At 41.3% G+C, this 22,818-nt stretch overlaps 1 protein-coding gene across 1 annotated transcript in view; it reads right to left on the reverse strand.

Moving 5' to 3' along the window:
* ATRAID (all-trans retinoic acid induced differentiation factor) overlaps positions 1-22,555 on the reverse strand; it is a 37,855-nt gene extending 15,300 nt beyond the window's left edge. Inside the window, exon 1 of the mRNA XM_073672896.1 lies at positions 22,426-22,555. Coding sequence (XP_073528997.1) covers positions 22,426-22,488 — 63 coding nt within the window. The 5' untranslated portion in view covers positions 22,489-22,555. The remainder of the gene's footprint in view (positions 1-22,425) is intronic.
* Between the last annotated feature and the right edge of the window lie 263 nt (positions 22,556-22,818).

Here is a 22,818-nt window from a genome sequence, read left to right on the forward strand (position 1 = left end):
TGTACAATCACACACACACTGTATAATCACACACACACTGTACAATCACACTGTACAATCACACACACACTGTACAATCACACACACACACTGTACAATCACACACACTGTACAATCACACATACTGTACAATCACACACAATACACAATCACACACACACACTGTACAATCACACACTACACACTGTACAATCACACACTGTACAATCACACACACACTGTACAATCACACACACACACTGTATAATCACACACACTGTACAATCACACTGTACAAACACACACACTGTACAATCACACACACACACTGTACAATCACACACACACACTGCACACAATCACACACTGTACAATCACACACAATCACACACACACTGTACAATCACACACAATACACAATCACACACAATACACAATCACACACTGTACAATCACACACACACTGTACAATCACACACTGTACAATCACACACACTGTACAATCACACACAATACAATCACACACTGTACAATCACACACAATACACAATTACACACAATAAAATCACACACAATACACAATTACACACAATAAAATCACACACTGTACAATCACACACACACTGTACAATCACACACTGTACAATCACACACACACACTGTACAATCACACACACACTGTACAATCACACACACACTGTACAATCACACACTACACACTGTACAATCACACACTACACACTGTACAATCACACACTGTACAATCACACACACACTGTACAATCACACACACTGTACAATCACACTGTACAATCACACACACTACACACAGTGTACAATCACACACACTGTACAATCACACACTGTACAATCACACACACACTGTACAATCAATCACACACTGTACAATCACAATCACACACAAATACACACACTGTACAATCACACACACACTGCACACAATCACACACCGTACAATCACACACTGTACAATCACACACTTTACAATCACACACACTGTACAATCACACACACTGTACAATCACACACACACTGTACAATCACACACACTACACACTATACAATCACACACTGTACAATCACACACTCACTGTACAATCACACACAATTACACACACACACACTGTACAATCACACACACTGTACAATCACACACACACTGTACAATCACACACTACACACTGTACAATCACACACTGTACAATCACACACACACTGTACAATCACACACACACTGTACAATCACACACACACTGTACAATCACACACAATACACAATCACACACTGTACAATCACACACTGTACAATCACACACAATCACACACTGTACAATCACACACACTGTACAATCACACACTGTACAATCACACACGACACACTGTACAATCACATACACTGTACAATCACACACACACTGTACAATCACACACACTACACACTGTACAATCACACACACACACTGTATAATCACACACACTGTACAATCACCCACTGTACAATCACACACACACTGTACAATCACACACACACACTGTACAATCACACACACTACACACTGTACAATCACACACACATACTGTATAATCACACACACACTGTACAATCACACTGTACAATCACCCACTGTACAATCACACACACACTGTACAATCACACACACACACTGTACAATCACACACTACACACTGTACAATCACACACACATACTGTATAATCACACACACACTGTACAATCACACACACACACTGTACAATCACACATACTGTACAATCACACACAATACAATCACACACACATACTGTACAATCACACACACACACTGTACAATCACACACACACACTGTACAATCACACACACACACTGTACAATCACACACACACACTGTACAATCACACTGTACAATCACACACACACACTGTACAATCACACACACACTGTACAATCACACACACACTGTACAATCACACACTGCACACAATCACACACACTGCACACAATCACACACACTGTACAATCACACACTGTACAATCACACACAATACACAATCACACACAATACAATCACACACACACTGTACAATCACACACAATACACAATCACACACAATACACAATCACACACTGTACAATTACACACAATACACAATTACACACAATAAAATCACACACTGTACAATCACACACTGTACAATCACACACACACTGTACAATCACACACAATACACAATCACACACTGTACAATCACACACAATACACAATCACACACACACTGTACAATCACACACAATACACAATCACACACACTGTACAATCACACACACTGTACAATCACACACAATCACACACTGTACAATCACACACTGCACACAATCACACACACTGCACACAATCACACACACTGTACAATCACACACTGTACAATCACACACAATACAATCACACACAATACAATCACACACACACTGTACAATCACACACTGTACAATTACACACAATACACAATTACACACAATAAAATCACACACTGTACAATCACACACACACTGTACAATCACACACTGTACAATCACACACACTACACAATCACACACTGTACAATCACACACAATACACAATCACACACACACTGTACAATCACACACACACACTGTACAATCACACACAATACACAATCACACACACTGTACAATCACACACACTGTACAATCACACACACTGTACAATCACACACACTGTACAATCACACACAATCACACACTGTACAATCACACAATCACACACTGTACAATCACACACACACTGTACAATCACACACTACACACTGTACAATCACATACACTGTACAATCACACACACTGTACAATCACATACACTGTACAATCACACACACTGTACAATCACCCACTACACACTGTACAATCACACACTGTACAATCACACACACACTGTATAATCACACACACACTGTACAATCACCCACTGTACAATCACACACCCACTGTACAATCACACACTGTACAATCACACACTGTACAATCACACACACACTGTACAATCACACACACACACTGTACAATCACACACACACACTGTACAATCACACACACACACTGTACAAACACACACACACTATACAATCACACACACACTGTACAATCACACACTGTACAATCACACACTACACACTGTACAATCACACACTGTACAATCACACACACACTGTACAATCACACACAATACAATCACACACACACACACTGTATAATCACACACACACACTGTATAATCACACACACACACACACTGTATAATCACACACACACTGTACAATCACACACACACACTGTACAATCACACACACACACTGTACAATCACACACACACTGTACAATCACACACAATACACAATCACACACTGTACAATCACACACACACTGTACAATCACACACAATACACAATCACACACAATACACAATCACACACTGTACAATCACACACAATACAATCACACACTGTACAATCACACACACACACACTGTACAATCACACACACACACACTGTACAATCACACACACACACTGTACAATCACACACACTGTACAATCACACACACTGTACAATCACACACACACACTGTACAATCACACACACTGTACAATCACACACACACACTGTACAATCACACACTGTACAATCACACACACACACTGTACAATCACACACACACTGTACAATCACACACACTGTACAATCACACACACACTGTACAATCACACACACACACTGTACAATCACACACACACTGTACAATCACACACACACTGTACAATCACACACACTGTACAATCACACTGTACAATCACACACACACACTGTACAATCACACACACTGTACAATCACACACACACTGTACAATCACACACACTGTACAATCACACACACACACTGTACAATCACACACACTGTACAATCACACACACACACTGTACAATCACACACTGTACAATCACACACACACTGTACACACACTGTACAATCACACACACACACTGTACAATCACACACACACTGTACAATCACACACACACTGCACACAATCACACACTACAATCACACACTGTATAATCACACACACTGTACAATCACACACACACACTGTACAATCACACACTGTACAATCACACACACACACTGTACAATCACACACACTGCACATAATCACACACTACAATCACACAGTACACACTGTACAATCACACACTGTACAATCACACACTACACACTGTACAATCACACACACTGTACAATCACACACTACACACTGTACAATCACACACACTGTACAATCACACACACACACTGTACAATCACACACACTGTACAATCACACACTGCACACAATCACACACTGTACAATCACACACTACACTGTACAATCACACACACACTGCACACAATCACACACTACAATCACACACTGTACAATCACACACTACACACTGTACAATCACACACTGTACAATCACACACACACTGTACAATCACACACTGTACAATCACACACACTACACACACACAGTGTACAATCACACACACTGTACAATCACACACACACACTGTACAATCACACACAGTGTACAATCTTAATCACACACTGTACAATCACACACACACTGCACACAATCACACACTACACAATCACACACTGTACAATCACACACTCACTGTACAATCACACACACACACACTGTACAATCACACACACACTGTACAATCACACACACACTGTACAATCACACACACACTGTACAATCACACACATTGTACAATCACACACTGTACAATCACACACACACTGTACAATCACACACACACTGTACAATCACACACAATACACAATCACACACTGTACAATCACACACAATACACAATCACACACACACTGTACAATCACACACTGTACAATCACACACTACACACTGTACAATCACACACTGTACAATCACACACTACACACTGTACAATCACACACTACACACTGTACAATCACACACACTGTATAATCACACACACACTGTACAATCACCCACTGTACAATCACACACACTGTACAATCACACACTGTACAATCACACACTGTACAATCACACACACTGTACAATCACAAACTGTACAATCACACACACACTGTACAATCACACACACTGTACAATCACACACACACTGTACAATCACACACACACTGTACAATCACACACACACACTGTACAATCACACTGTACAATCACACACTACACACTGTACAATCACACACTGTACAATCACACACACACACTGTACAATCACACACTGTACAATCACACACACACACTGTACAATCACACACTGTACAATCACACACACACTGTACAATCACATACACTGTACAATCACACACACTGTACAATCACACACTACACACTGTACAATCACACACTGTACAATCACACACTACACACTGTACAATCACACACTACACACTGTACAATCACACACTGCACACTGTACAATCACACACTGTACAATCACACACACTGTACAATCACACACTACAATCACACACTGTACAATCACACACTGTACAATCACACACACTGTACAATCACACACACTGTACAATCACACACACTGTACAATCACACACACTGTACAATCACACACACTGCACACAATCACACACTACAATCACACACTGTACAATCACACACTACACACTGTACAATCACACACTACACACTGTACAATCACACACTGTACAATCACACACTACACACTGTACAATCACACACACTGCACACAATCACACACTACAATCACACACTGTACAATCACACACTACACTGTACAATCACACACTACACTGTACAATCACACACACACTGCACACAATCACACACTACACACTGTACAATCACACACTGTACAATCACACACAACACACTGTACAATCACACACTACACACTGTACAATCACACACTACACACTGTACAATCACACACTGTACAATCACACACACACTGTACAATCACACACTGTACAATCACACACTGTACAATCACACACTACACACTGTACAATCACACACACTGCACACTGTACAATCACACACACACTGTACAATCACACACTGTACAATCACACACACACTGTACAATCACACACACACACTGTACAATCACACACACACACTGTACAATCACACACACACTGCACACAATCACACACTACAATCACACACTGTACAATCACACACTGTACAATCACACACACACACTGTACAATCACACACTGTACAATCACACACTGTACAATCACACACACACTGTACAATCACACACTACACACTGTACAATCACACACACTGTACAATCACACACTACACACTGTACAATCACACACTGTACAATCACACACTACACACTGTACAATCACACACACTGTACAATCACACACTACACACTGTACAATCACACACTGTACAATCACACACACACTGTACAATCACACACTGTACAATCACACTACACACTGTACAATCACACACTGTACAATCACACACTGTACAATCACACACTGTACAATCACACATTACACACTGTACAATCACACACTGTACAATCACACACTACACACTGTACAATCACACACTACACACTGTACAATCACACACTGTACAATCACACACTACACACTGTACAATCACACACACTGTACAATCACACACACTGCACACTGTACAATCACACACACACTGTATAATCACACACTGTACAATCTCACACACACTGTACAATCACACACTGTACAATCACACACACAGTGTACAATCACACACTGTACAATCACACACACACACTGTACAATCACACACTGTACAATCACACACACCACACACACACTGTACAATCACACACACACACTGTACAATCACACACTGTACAATCTCACACACACTGCACACAATCACACACTACAATCACACACTGTACAATCACACACACACTGTACAATCACACACACACTGCACACAATCACACACTACAATCACACACTACACACTGTACAATCACACACTGTACAATCACACACTACACACTGTACAATCACACACTACAATCACACACACACTGTACAATCACACACTGTACAATCACACTACACACTGTACAATCACACACTGTACAATCACACACTGTACAATCACACACTACACTGTACAATCACACACTGTACAATCACACACTACACACTGTACAATCACACACTACACACTGTACAATCACACACTACACACTGTACAATCACACACTGTACAATCACACACTACACACTGTACAATCACACACTGTACAATCACACACACACTGTATAATCACACACTGTACAATCTCACACACACTGTACAATCACACACTGTACAATCACACACACAGTGTACAATCACACACACTGTACAATCACACACACTGTACAATCACACACTGTACAATCACACACACCACACACACACACTGTACAATCACACACACACACTGTACAATCACACACTGTACAATCTCACACACACTGTACAATCACACACAATACACAATCACACACTACAATCACACACTGTACAATCACACACACACACTGTACAATCACACTGCACACAATCACACACTACAATCACACACTGTAAAATCACACACTACACACTGTACAATCACACACTACACACTGTACAATCACACACTGTACAATCACACACACACACACTGTACAATCACACACTGTACAATCACACACTGTACAATCACACACACACTGTACAATCACACACTACACACTGTACAATCACACACACTGTACAATCACACACTACACACTGTACAATCACACACTGTACAATCACACACTACACACTGTACAATCACACACACACTGTACAATCACACACTACACACTGTACAATCACACACACACTGTACAATCACACACTGTACAATCACACTACACACTGTACAATCACACACTGTACAATCACACACTGTACAATCACACACTGTACAATCACACATTACACACTGTACAATCACACACTGTACAATCACACACTACACACTGTACAATCACACACTGTACAATCACACACTACACACTGTACAATCACACACACTGTACAATCACACACACTGCACACTGTACAATCACACACACACTGTATAATCACACACTGTACAATCTCACACACACTGTACAATCACACACTGTACAATCACACACACAGTGTACAATCACACACTGTACAATCACACACACACACTGTACAATCACACACTGTACAATCACACACACCACACACACACACTGTACAATCACACACACACACTGTACAATCACACTGCACACAATCACACACTACAATCACACACTGTACAATCACACACTACACACTGTACAATCACACACTACACACTGTACAATCACACACTGTACAATCACACACACACACTGTACAATCACACACTGTACAATCACACACTGTACAATCACACACACACTGTACAATCACACACTACACACTGTACAATCACACACACTGTACAATCACACACTACACACTGTACAATCACACACTGTACAATCACACACTACACACTGTACAATCACACACACACTGTACAATCACACACTACACACTGTACAATCACACACTGTACAATCACACACACACTGTACAATCACACACTGTACAATCACACTACACACTGTACAATCACACACTGTACAATCACACACTGTACAATCACACACTGTACAATCACACATTACACACTGTACAATCACACACTGTACAATCACACACTACACACTGTACAATCACACACTGTACAATCACACACTACACACTGTACAATCACACACACTGTACAATCACACACACTGCACACTGTACAATCACACACACACTGTATAATCACACACTGTACAATCTCACACACACTGTACAATCACACACTGTACAATCACACACACAGTGTACAATCACACACTGTACAATCACACACACACACTGTACAATCACACACTGTACAATCACACACACCACACACACACACTGTACAATCACACACACACACTGTACAATCACACACTGTACAATCTCACACACACTGCACACAATCACACACTACAATCACACACTGTACAATCACACACACACACTGTACAATCACACACACACTGCACACAATCACACACTACAATCACACACTACACACTGTACAATCACACACTGTACAATCACACACTACACACTGTACAATCACACACTACAATCACACACACACTGTACAATCACACACTGTACAATCACACTACACACTGTACAATCACACACTGTACAATCACACACTGTACAATCACACACTACACTGTACAATCACACACTACACACTGTACAATCACACACTACACACTGTACAATCACACACTACACACTGTACAATCACACACTGTACAATCACACACTACACACTGTACAATCACACACACTGTACAATCACACACACTGCACACTGTACAATCACACACTGTACAATCACACACACACTGTATAATCACACACTGTACAATCTCACACACACTGTACAATCACACACTGTACAATCACACACACAGTGTACAATCACACACACTGTACAATCACACACACTGTACAATCACACACTGTACAATCACACACACCACACACACACACTGTACAATCACACACACACACTGTACAATCACACACTGTACAATCTCACACACACTGTACAATCACACACACTGCACACAATCACACACTACAATCACACACTGTACAATCACACACACACACTGTACAATCACACTGCACACAATCACACACTACAATCACACACTGTACAATCACACACACTGTACAATCACACACACTGTACAATCACACACACACTGTACAATCACACACACTACACACTGTACAATCACACACTGTACAATCACATACACTGTACAATCACACACACACTGTACAATCACCCACTGTACAATCACACACACACTGTACAATCACACACACTACACTGTACAATCACACACACACACTGTATAATCACACACACTGTACAATCACCCACTGTACAATCACACACTGTACAATCACACACACACACTGTACAATCACACACACACACTGTACAAACACACACACACTGTACAATCACACACACTACACACTGTACAATCACACACACACACTGTACAATCACACTGTACAATCACACACACACACTGTACAATCACACATACTGTACAATCACACATACTGTACAATCACACACAATACACAATCACACACACACACTGTACAATCACACACTACACACTGTACAATCACACACACTGTACAATCACACACACACTGTACAATCACACACACTACACACTGTACAATCACATACACTGTACAATCACACACACACTGTACAATCACACACACACTGTACAATCACACACACTACACACTGTACAATCACACACACACACTGTATAATCACACACACACTGTACAATCACCCACTGTACAATCAAACACACACTGTACAATCACACACACACTGTACAATCACACACACACACTGTACAATCACACACACTACACACTGTACAATCACACACACACTGTATAATCACACACACACTGTACAATCACACTGTACAATCACACACACACACACTGTACAATCACACACACACACTGTACAATCACACACACTGTACAATCACACACAATACAATCACACACAATACACAATCACACACACACACTGTACAATCACACACTACACACTGTACAATCACACACTGTACAATCACACACACACTGTACAATCACACACACACTGTACAATCACACACACACTGTATAATCACACACACTGTACAATCACACTGTACAAACACACACACTGTACAATCACACACACACACTGTACAATCACACACACACACTGCACACAATCACACACTGTACAATCACACACAATCACACACACACTGTACAATCACACACAATACACAATCACACACAATACACAATCACACACTGTACAATCACACACACACTGTACAATCACACACTGTACAATCACACACACTGTACAATCACACACAATACAATCACACACTGTACAATCACACACAATACACAATTACACACAATAAAATCACACACAATACACAATTACACACAATAAAATCACACACTGTACAATCACACACACACTGTACAATCACACACTGTACAATCACACACACACACTGTACAATCACACACACACTGTACAATCACACACACACTGTACAATCACACACACTACACACTGTACAATCACACACTACACACTGTACAATCACACACTGTACAATCACACACACACTGTACAATCACACACACTGTACAATCACACTGTACAATCACACACACTACACACAGTGTACAATCACACACACTGTACAATCACACACTGTACAATCACACACACACTGTACAATCAATCACACACTGTACAATCACAATCACACACAAATACACACACTGTACAATCACACACACACTGCACACAATCACACACCGTACAATCACACACTGTACAATCACACACTTTACAATCACACACACTGTACAATCACACACACTGTACAATCACACACACACTGTACAATCACACACACTACACACTATACAATCACACACTGTACAATCACACACTCACTGTACAATCACACACAATTACACACACACACACTGTACAATCACACACACTGTACAATCACACACACACTGTACAATCACACACTACACACTGTACAATCACACACACACTGTACAATCACACACTGTACAATCACACACACACTGTACAATCACACACACACTGTACAATCACACACACACTGTACAATCACACACAATACACAATCACACACTGTACAATCACACACTGTACAATCACACACAATCACACACTGTACAATCACACACACTGTACAATCACACACGACACACTGTACAATCACATACACTGTACAATCACACACACACTGTACAATCACACACACTACACACTGTACAATCACACACACACACTGTATAATCACACACACTGTACAATCACCCACTGTACAATCACACACACACTGTACAATCACACACACACACTGTACAATCACACACACTACACACTGTACAATCACACACACATACTGTATAATCACACACACACTGTACAATCACACTGTACAATCACCCACTGTACAATCACACACACACTGTACAATCACACACACACACTGTACAATCACACACACTACACACTGTACAATCACACACACATACTGTATAATCACACACACACTGTACAATCACACTGTACAATCACACACACACACTGTACAATCACACATACTGTACAATCACACACAATACAATCACACACAATACACAATCACACACACATACTGTACAATCACACACACACACTGTACAATCACACACACACACTGTACAATCACACTGTACAATCACACACACACACTGTACAATCACACACACACTGTACAATCACACACACACTGTACAATCACACACTGCACACAATCACACACACTGCACACAATCACACACACTGTACAATCACACACTGTACAATCACACACAATACACAATCACACACAATACACAATCACACACAATACAATCACACACAATACAATCACACACACACTGTACAATCACACACAATACACAATCACACACAATACACAATCACACACTGTACAATTACACACAATACACAATTACACACAATAAAATCACACACTGTACAATCACACACTGTACAATCACACACACACTGTACAATCACACACAATACACAATCACACACTGTACAATCACACACAATACACAATCACACACACACTGTACAATCACACACACACACTGTACAATCACACACAATACACAATCACACACACTGTACAATCACACACACTGTACAATCACACACAATCACACACTGTACAATCACACACTGCACACAATCACACACACTGCACACAATCACACACACTGTACAATCACACACTGTACAATCACACACAATACAATCACACACAATACAATCACACACACACTGTACAATCACACACTGTACAATTACACACAATACACAATTACACACAATAAAATCACACACTGTACAATCACACACACACTGTACAATCACACACTGTACAATCACACACACTACACAATCACACACTGTACAATCACACACAATACACAATCACACACACACTGTACAATCACACACACACACTGTACAATCACACACAATACACAATCACACACACTGTACAATCACACACACTGTACAATCACACACACTGTACAATCACACACAATCACACACTGTACAATCACACACAATCACACACTGTACAATCACACACACACTGTACAATCACACACTACACACTGTACAATCACATACACTGTACAATCACACACACTGTACAATCACATACACTGTACAATCACACACACTGTACAATCACCCACTACACACTGTACAATCACACACTGTACAATCACACACACACTGTATAATCACACACACACTGTACAATCACCCACTGTACAATCACACACCCACTGTACAATCACACACTGTACAATCACACACTGTACAATCACACACACACTGTACAATCACACACACACTGTACAATCACACACACACACTGTACAAACACACACACACTATACAATCACACACACACTGTACAATCACACACTGTACAATCACACACTGTACAATCACACACACACTGTACAATCACACACTACACACTGTACAATCACACACTGTACAATCACACACACACTGTACAATCACACACACACACACTGTATAATCACACACACACACACTGTATAATCACACACACACACACACTGTATAATCACACACACACTGTACAATCACACACACACACTGTACAATCACACACACACACTGTACAATCACACACACACTGTACAATCACACACAATACACAATCACACACAATACACAATCACACACTGTACAATCACACACTGTACAATCACACACACACTGTACAATCACACACACACTGTACAATCACACACAATACACAATCACACACAATACACAATCACACACTGTACAATCACACACAATACAATCACACACACACACACACTGTACAATCACACACACACACACTGTACAATCACACACACACACTGTACAATCACACACACACACTGTACAATCACACACACTGTACAATCACACACACACACTGTACAATCACACACACTGTACAATCACACACACACACTGTACAATCACACACACTGTACAATCACACACACACTGTACAATCACACACACACACTGTACAATCACACACACTGTACAATCACACACACACTGTACAATCACACACACACACTGTACAATCACACACACACACTGTACAATCACACACACACTGTACAATCACACACACTGTACAATCACACACAATCACACACTGTACAATCACACACTGCACACAATCACACACACTGCACACAATCACACACACTGTACAATCACACACTGTACAATCACACACAATACACAATCACACACAATACAATCACACACAATACAATCACACACACACTGTACAATCACACACTGTACAATTACACACAATACACAATTACACACAATAAAATCACACACTGTACAATCACACACACACTGTACAATCACACACTGTACAATCACACACACTACACAATCACACACTGTACAATCACACACAATACACAATCACACACACACTGTACAATCACACACACACACACTGTACAATCACACACAATACACAATCACACACACTGTACAATCACACACACTGTACAATCACACACACTGTACAATCACACACAATCACACACTGTACAATCACACACAATCACACACTGTACAATCACACACACACTGTACAATCACACACTACACACTGTACAATCACATACACTGTACAATCACACACACTGTACAATCACATACACTGTACAATCACCCACTACACACTGTACAATCACACACTGTACAATCACACACACACTGTATAATCACACACACACTGTACAATCACCCACTGTACAATCACACACCCACTGTACAATCACACACTGTACAATCACACACTGTACAATCACACACACACTGTACAATCACACACACACACTGTACAATCACACACTACACACTGTACAATCACACACTGTACAATCACACACACACTGTACAATCACACACAATACAATCACACACACACACACTGTATAATCACACACACACACACTGTATAATCACACACACACTGTACAATCACACACACACACTGTACAATCACACACACACACTGTACAATCACACACACACACTGTACAATCACACACACACTGTACAATCACACACACACTGTACAATCACACACACACACTGTACAATCACACACACACTGTACAATCACACACACACACTGTACAATCACACACACACTGTACAATCACACACAATACACAATCACACACTGTACAATCACACACTGTACAATCACACACTGTACAATCACACACACACTGTACAATCACACACACACTGTACAATCACACACAATACACAATCACACACAATACACAATCACACACTGTACAATCACACACAATACAATCACACACTGTACAATCACACACACACACACTGTACAATCACACACACACACACTGTACAATCACACACACACACTGTACAATCACACACACACACTGTACAATCACACACACTGTACAATCACACACACACACTGTACAATCACACACACACACTGTACAATCACACACACTGTACAATCACACACACACACTGTACAATCACACACACTGTACAATCACACACACACTGTACAATCACACACACTGTACAATCACACACACACTGTACAATCACACACACACACTGTACAATCACACACACACTGTACAATCACACACACTGTACAATCACACTGTACAATCACACACACACACTGTACAATCACACACACTGTACAATCACACACACACACTGTACAATCACACACACTGTACAATCACACACACACACTGTACAATCACACACACTGTACAATCACACACACACACTGTACAATCACACACTGTACAATCACACACACACTGTACAATCACACACACACTGTACAATCACACACTGTACAATCACACACTGTACAATCACACACACACTGTACAATCACACACACACTGTACACACACTGTACAATCACACACACACACTGTACAATCACACACACACTGTACAATCACACACACACTGCACACAATCACACACTACAATCACACACTGTATAATCACACACACTGTACAATCACACACACACACTGTACAATCACACACTGTACAATCACACACACACTGTACAATCACACACACTGCACACAATCACACACTACAATCACACAGTACACACTGTACAATCACACACTGTACAATCACACACTACACACTGTACAATCACACACACTGTACAATCACACACTACACACTGTACAATCACACACACTGTACAATCACACACACTGTACAATCACACACACACACTGTACAATCACACACACTGTACAATCACACACTGCACACAATCACACACTGTACAATCACACACTACACTGTACAATCACACACACACTGCACACAATCACACACTGTACAATCACACACTACACACTGTACAATCACACACTGTACAATCACACACACACACTGTACAATCACACACTGTACAATCACACACACACACTACACAATCACACACTGTACAATCACACACTCACTGTACAATCACACACACACACACTGTACAATCACACACACACTGTACAATCACACACACACTGTACAATCACACACACACTGTACAATCACACACATTGTACAATCACACACTGTACAATCACACACACACTGTACAATCACACACTGTACAATCACACACACACTGTACAATCACACACACACTGTACAATCACACACAATACACAATCACACACTGTACAATCACACACAATACACAATCACACACACACTGTACAATCACACACTGTACAATCACACACTACACACTGTACAATCACACACTGTACAATCACACACTACACACTGTACAATCACACACTACACACTGTACAATCACACACTACACACTGTACAATCACACACACTGTATAATCACACACACACTGTACAATCACACACACTGTACAATCACACACTGTACAATCACACACTGTACAATCACACACTGTACAATCACACACACTGTACAATCACAAACTGTACAATCACACACACACTGTACAATCACACACACTGTACAATCACACACACACACTGTACAATCACACACACACTGTACAATCACACACACACACTGTACAATCACACTGTACAATCACACACTACACACTGTACAATCACACACTGTACAATCACACACACACACTGTACAATCACACACTGTACAATCACACACTACACACTGTACAATCACACACTGTACAATCACACACACACTGTACAATCACATACACTGTACAATCACACACACACTGTACAATCACACACTACACACTGTACAATCACACACTACACACTGTACAATCACATACACTGTACAATCACACACACACTGTACAATCACACACAATACAATCACACACACACTGTACAATCACACACTGTACAATCACACACTGTACAATCACACACTACACACTGTACAATCACACACTGTACAATCACACACACACACTGTACAATCACATACACTGTACAATCACACACACACTGTACAATCACACACAATACAATCACACACACTGTACAATCACACACTACACACTGTACAATCACACACTGTACAATCACACACTACACACTGTACAATCACACACAATACACAATCACACACTGTACAATCACACACACACTGTACAATCACACACTGTACAATCACACACACACACTGTACAATCACATACACTGTACAATCACACACACACTGTACAATCACACACTACACACTGTACAATCACACACTACACACTGTACAATCACATACACTGTACAATCACACACACACTGTACAATCACACACAATACAATCACACACACTGTACAATCACACACTGTACAATCACACACTACACACTGTACAATCACACACTGTACAATCACACACTACACACTGTACAATCACACACAATACACAATCACACACTGTACAATCACACACACACTGTACAATCACACACTGTACAATCACACACACACTGTACAATCACACACACACTGTACAATCACATACACACTGTACAATCACATACACTGTACAATCACACACACACTGTACAATCACACACAATACACAATCACACACAATACACAGTCACACACACACTGTACAATCACACACACACTGTACAATCACACACAATACACAATCACACACAATCACACACTGTACAATCACACACAATCACACACTGTACAATCACACACTACACACTGTACAATCACACACTACACACTGTACAATCACATACACTGTACAATCACACACACACTGTACAATCACCCACTACACACTGTACAATCACACACACTACACACTGTACAATCACACACTGTACAATCACACACACACTGTATAATCACACACTACACACTGTACAATCACACACTGTACAATCACACTGTACAATCACACACACACACTGTACAATCACACACACTGTACAATCACACACTGTACAATCACACACACACACTGTACAATCACACACACTGTACAATCACACACACACACTGTACAATCACACACTGTACAATCACACACACACTGTACAATCACACACTGTACAATCACACACTGTACAATCACACACTGTACAATCACACACACACACACACACTGTACAATCACACACACTGTACAATCACACACACACACTGTACAATCACACACTACACACTGTACAATCACACACTGTACAATCACACACACACACACTGTACAATCACACACTGTACAATCACACACACACACACTGTACAATCACACACTGTACAATCACACACTACACACTGTACAATCACACACTGTACAATCACACACACTGTACAATCACACACAATACACAATCACACACACACACACTGTACAATCACACACACACACACTGTACAATCACACTGTACAATCACACACACACACACTGTACAATCACACACACACACTGTACAATCACACACACTGCACACAATCACACACACACACACTGTACAATCACACACACACACACTGTACAATCACACTGTACAATCACACACACTGTACAATCACACACACACTGTACAATCACACACTACACACTGTACAATCACACACACTGTACAATCACACACTACACACTGTACAATCACACACTGTACAATCACACACACACTGTACAATCACAATCACTGTACAATCACACACACTGTACAATCACACACACACTGTACAATCACAATCACTGTACAATCACACACACTGTACAATCACACACTACACACTGTACAATCACACACACACTGTACAATCACACACACTGTACAATCACACACACACTGTACAATCACACACTGTACAATCACACACACACTGTACAATCACACACTGTACAATCACACACACACTGTACAATCACACACACACACTGTACAATCACACACACTGTACAATCACACACACACACACTGTACAATCACACACTACACACTGTACAATCACACACTGTACAATCACACACACACACACTGTACAATCACACACTGTACAATCACACACACACTGTACAATCACACACTACACACTGTACAATCACACACTGTACAATCACACACACACTGTACAATCACACACAATACACAATCACACACACACACACTGTACAATCACACACACACACTGTACAATCACACTGTACAATCACACACACACACTGTACAATCACACACACACACTGTACAATCACACACACTGCACACAATCACACACACTGCACACAATCACACACACACACACTGTACAATCACACACACACACACACTGTACAATCACACTGTACAATCACACACACACACTGTACAATCACACACACACTGTACAATCACACACACACTGTACAATCACACACACTGTACAATCACATACACACTGTACAATCACACACTGTACAATCACACACTGTACAATCACACACACACACACACACTGTACAATCACACACACACTGTACAATCACACACACTGTACAATCACACACACACACTGTACAATCACACACTACACACTGTACAATCACACACTGTACAATCACACACACACACACTGTACAATCACACACTGTACAATCACACACACACACACTGTACAATCACACACTGTACAATCACACACTACACACTGTACAATCACACACTGTACAATCACACACACACTGTACAATCACACACACACTGTACAATCACACACAATACACAATCACACACACACTGTACAATCACACACACACACACTGTACAATCACACTGTACAATCACACACACACACTGTACAATCACACACACACTGTACAATCACACACACTGCACACAATCACACACACTGTACAATCACACACACACACACACTGTACAATCACACTGTACAATCACACACACACACTGTACAATCACACACACACTGTACAATCACACACTGTACAATCACACACTACACACTGTACAATCACACACTACACACTGTACAATCACACACACTGTACAATCACACACACTGTACAATCACACACACACACTGTACAATCACAATCACTGTACAATCACACACACTGTACAATCACACACTACACACTGTACAATCACACACACACTGTACAATCACACACTGTACAATCACACACACACACTGTACAATCACACACACACTGTACAATCACACACTGTACAATCACACACACACACACTGTACAATCACACACACACACTGTACAATCACACACACACACACTGTACAATCACACACTGTACAATCACACACACACACTGTACAATCACACACTACACACTGTACAATCACACACTGTACAATCACACACACACACTGTACAATCACACACTGTACAATCACACACACACACACTGTACAATCACACACTGTACAATCACACACTACACACTGTACAATCACACACTGTACAATCACACACTACACACTGTACAATCACACACTGTACAATCACACACTACACACTGTACAATCACACACTGTACAATCACACACACACTGTACAATCACACACACACTGTACAATCACACACACTGTACAATCACACACACACACTGTACAATCACACACTACACACTGTACAATCACACACTGTACAATCACACACACACACACTGTACAATCACACACTGTACAATCACACACACTGTACAATCACACACAATACACAATCGCACACACACACTGTACAATCACACACACACACTGTACAATCACACTGTACAATCACACACACACACTGTACAATCACACACTACACACTGTACAATCACACACTACACACTGTACAATCACACACACACACTGTACAATCACACACACACACACTGTACAATCACACACACACACACACTGTACAATCACACTGTACAATCACACACACACACTGTACAATCACACACACACTGTACAATCACACACACTGTACAATCACACACACACTGTACAATCACACACACTGTACAATCACACACACTGTACAATCACACACACTGTACAATCACACACTACACACTGTACAATCACACACACTGTACAATCACACACTACACACTGTACAATCACACACACTGTACAATCACACACACTGTACAATCACACACTGTCACGTGGTGTAAGGTGTCGCCGCTGCTCTGTTATACAGGGGGGCTGCTTTACGTCACTCGGTGGTTCAGGTTGTGGACAATCCCTATAGATGCGGCTAGAAGCCCCGGTATACCGCTAACACCGTGCACTAGACCAGCTGCCGATCACTGACTCCAGGCGACTACCCCACCCCCACCGCCGCAGCTGCCGCCTCACCTCTTCGGCCCTCAGGTCTCCGCTGAACAGGACGAGGACGGTCATCAGCAGCCCGGCCGCCATCTTTCCCGGCCCGAGTCATGTGACGTCTAGTATCGGTCACGTGACCGCGGTGCTCTGCTCAGGAGCTGGAGCGCCCTCTGCCGGCAGCCACGCAGGTATGCACCGCATGACGTCACAGAGCGGAGGCGTCTCCATGGTGACTGGTGTCCGCAGTGACCGGCGGCTGCTGCTGGTCACATTGTGGTGAGAGCGCCTCCGTGTGGTGATGGCTGCCATGTGTATGTCCTAGAGAGGGGGCAGGGAACCGAAGAGAGCGAAACCAAAGAGAGACCGAAAACGGAGAGAAAGCGAAACCAGAGAGAGATGGAGCGAAACTGAGGAGAGCGAAAC

This window comes from Phyllobates terribilis, unplaced genomic scaffold (assembly GCF_046119375.1).
Source record: "Phyllobates terribilis strain yellow unplaced genomic scaffold, ASM4611937v1 Scaffold_3__8_contigs__length_932513732, whole genome shotgun sequence".
NCBI lineage: Eukaryota > Metazoa > Chordata > Amphibia > Anura > Dendrobatidae > Phyllobates > Phyllobates terribilis.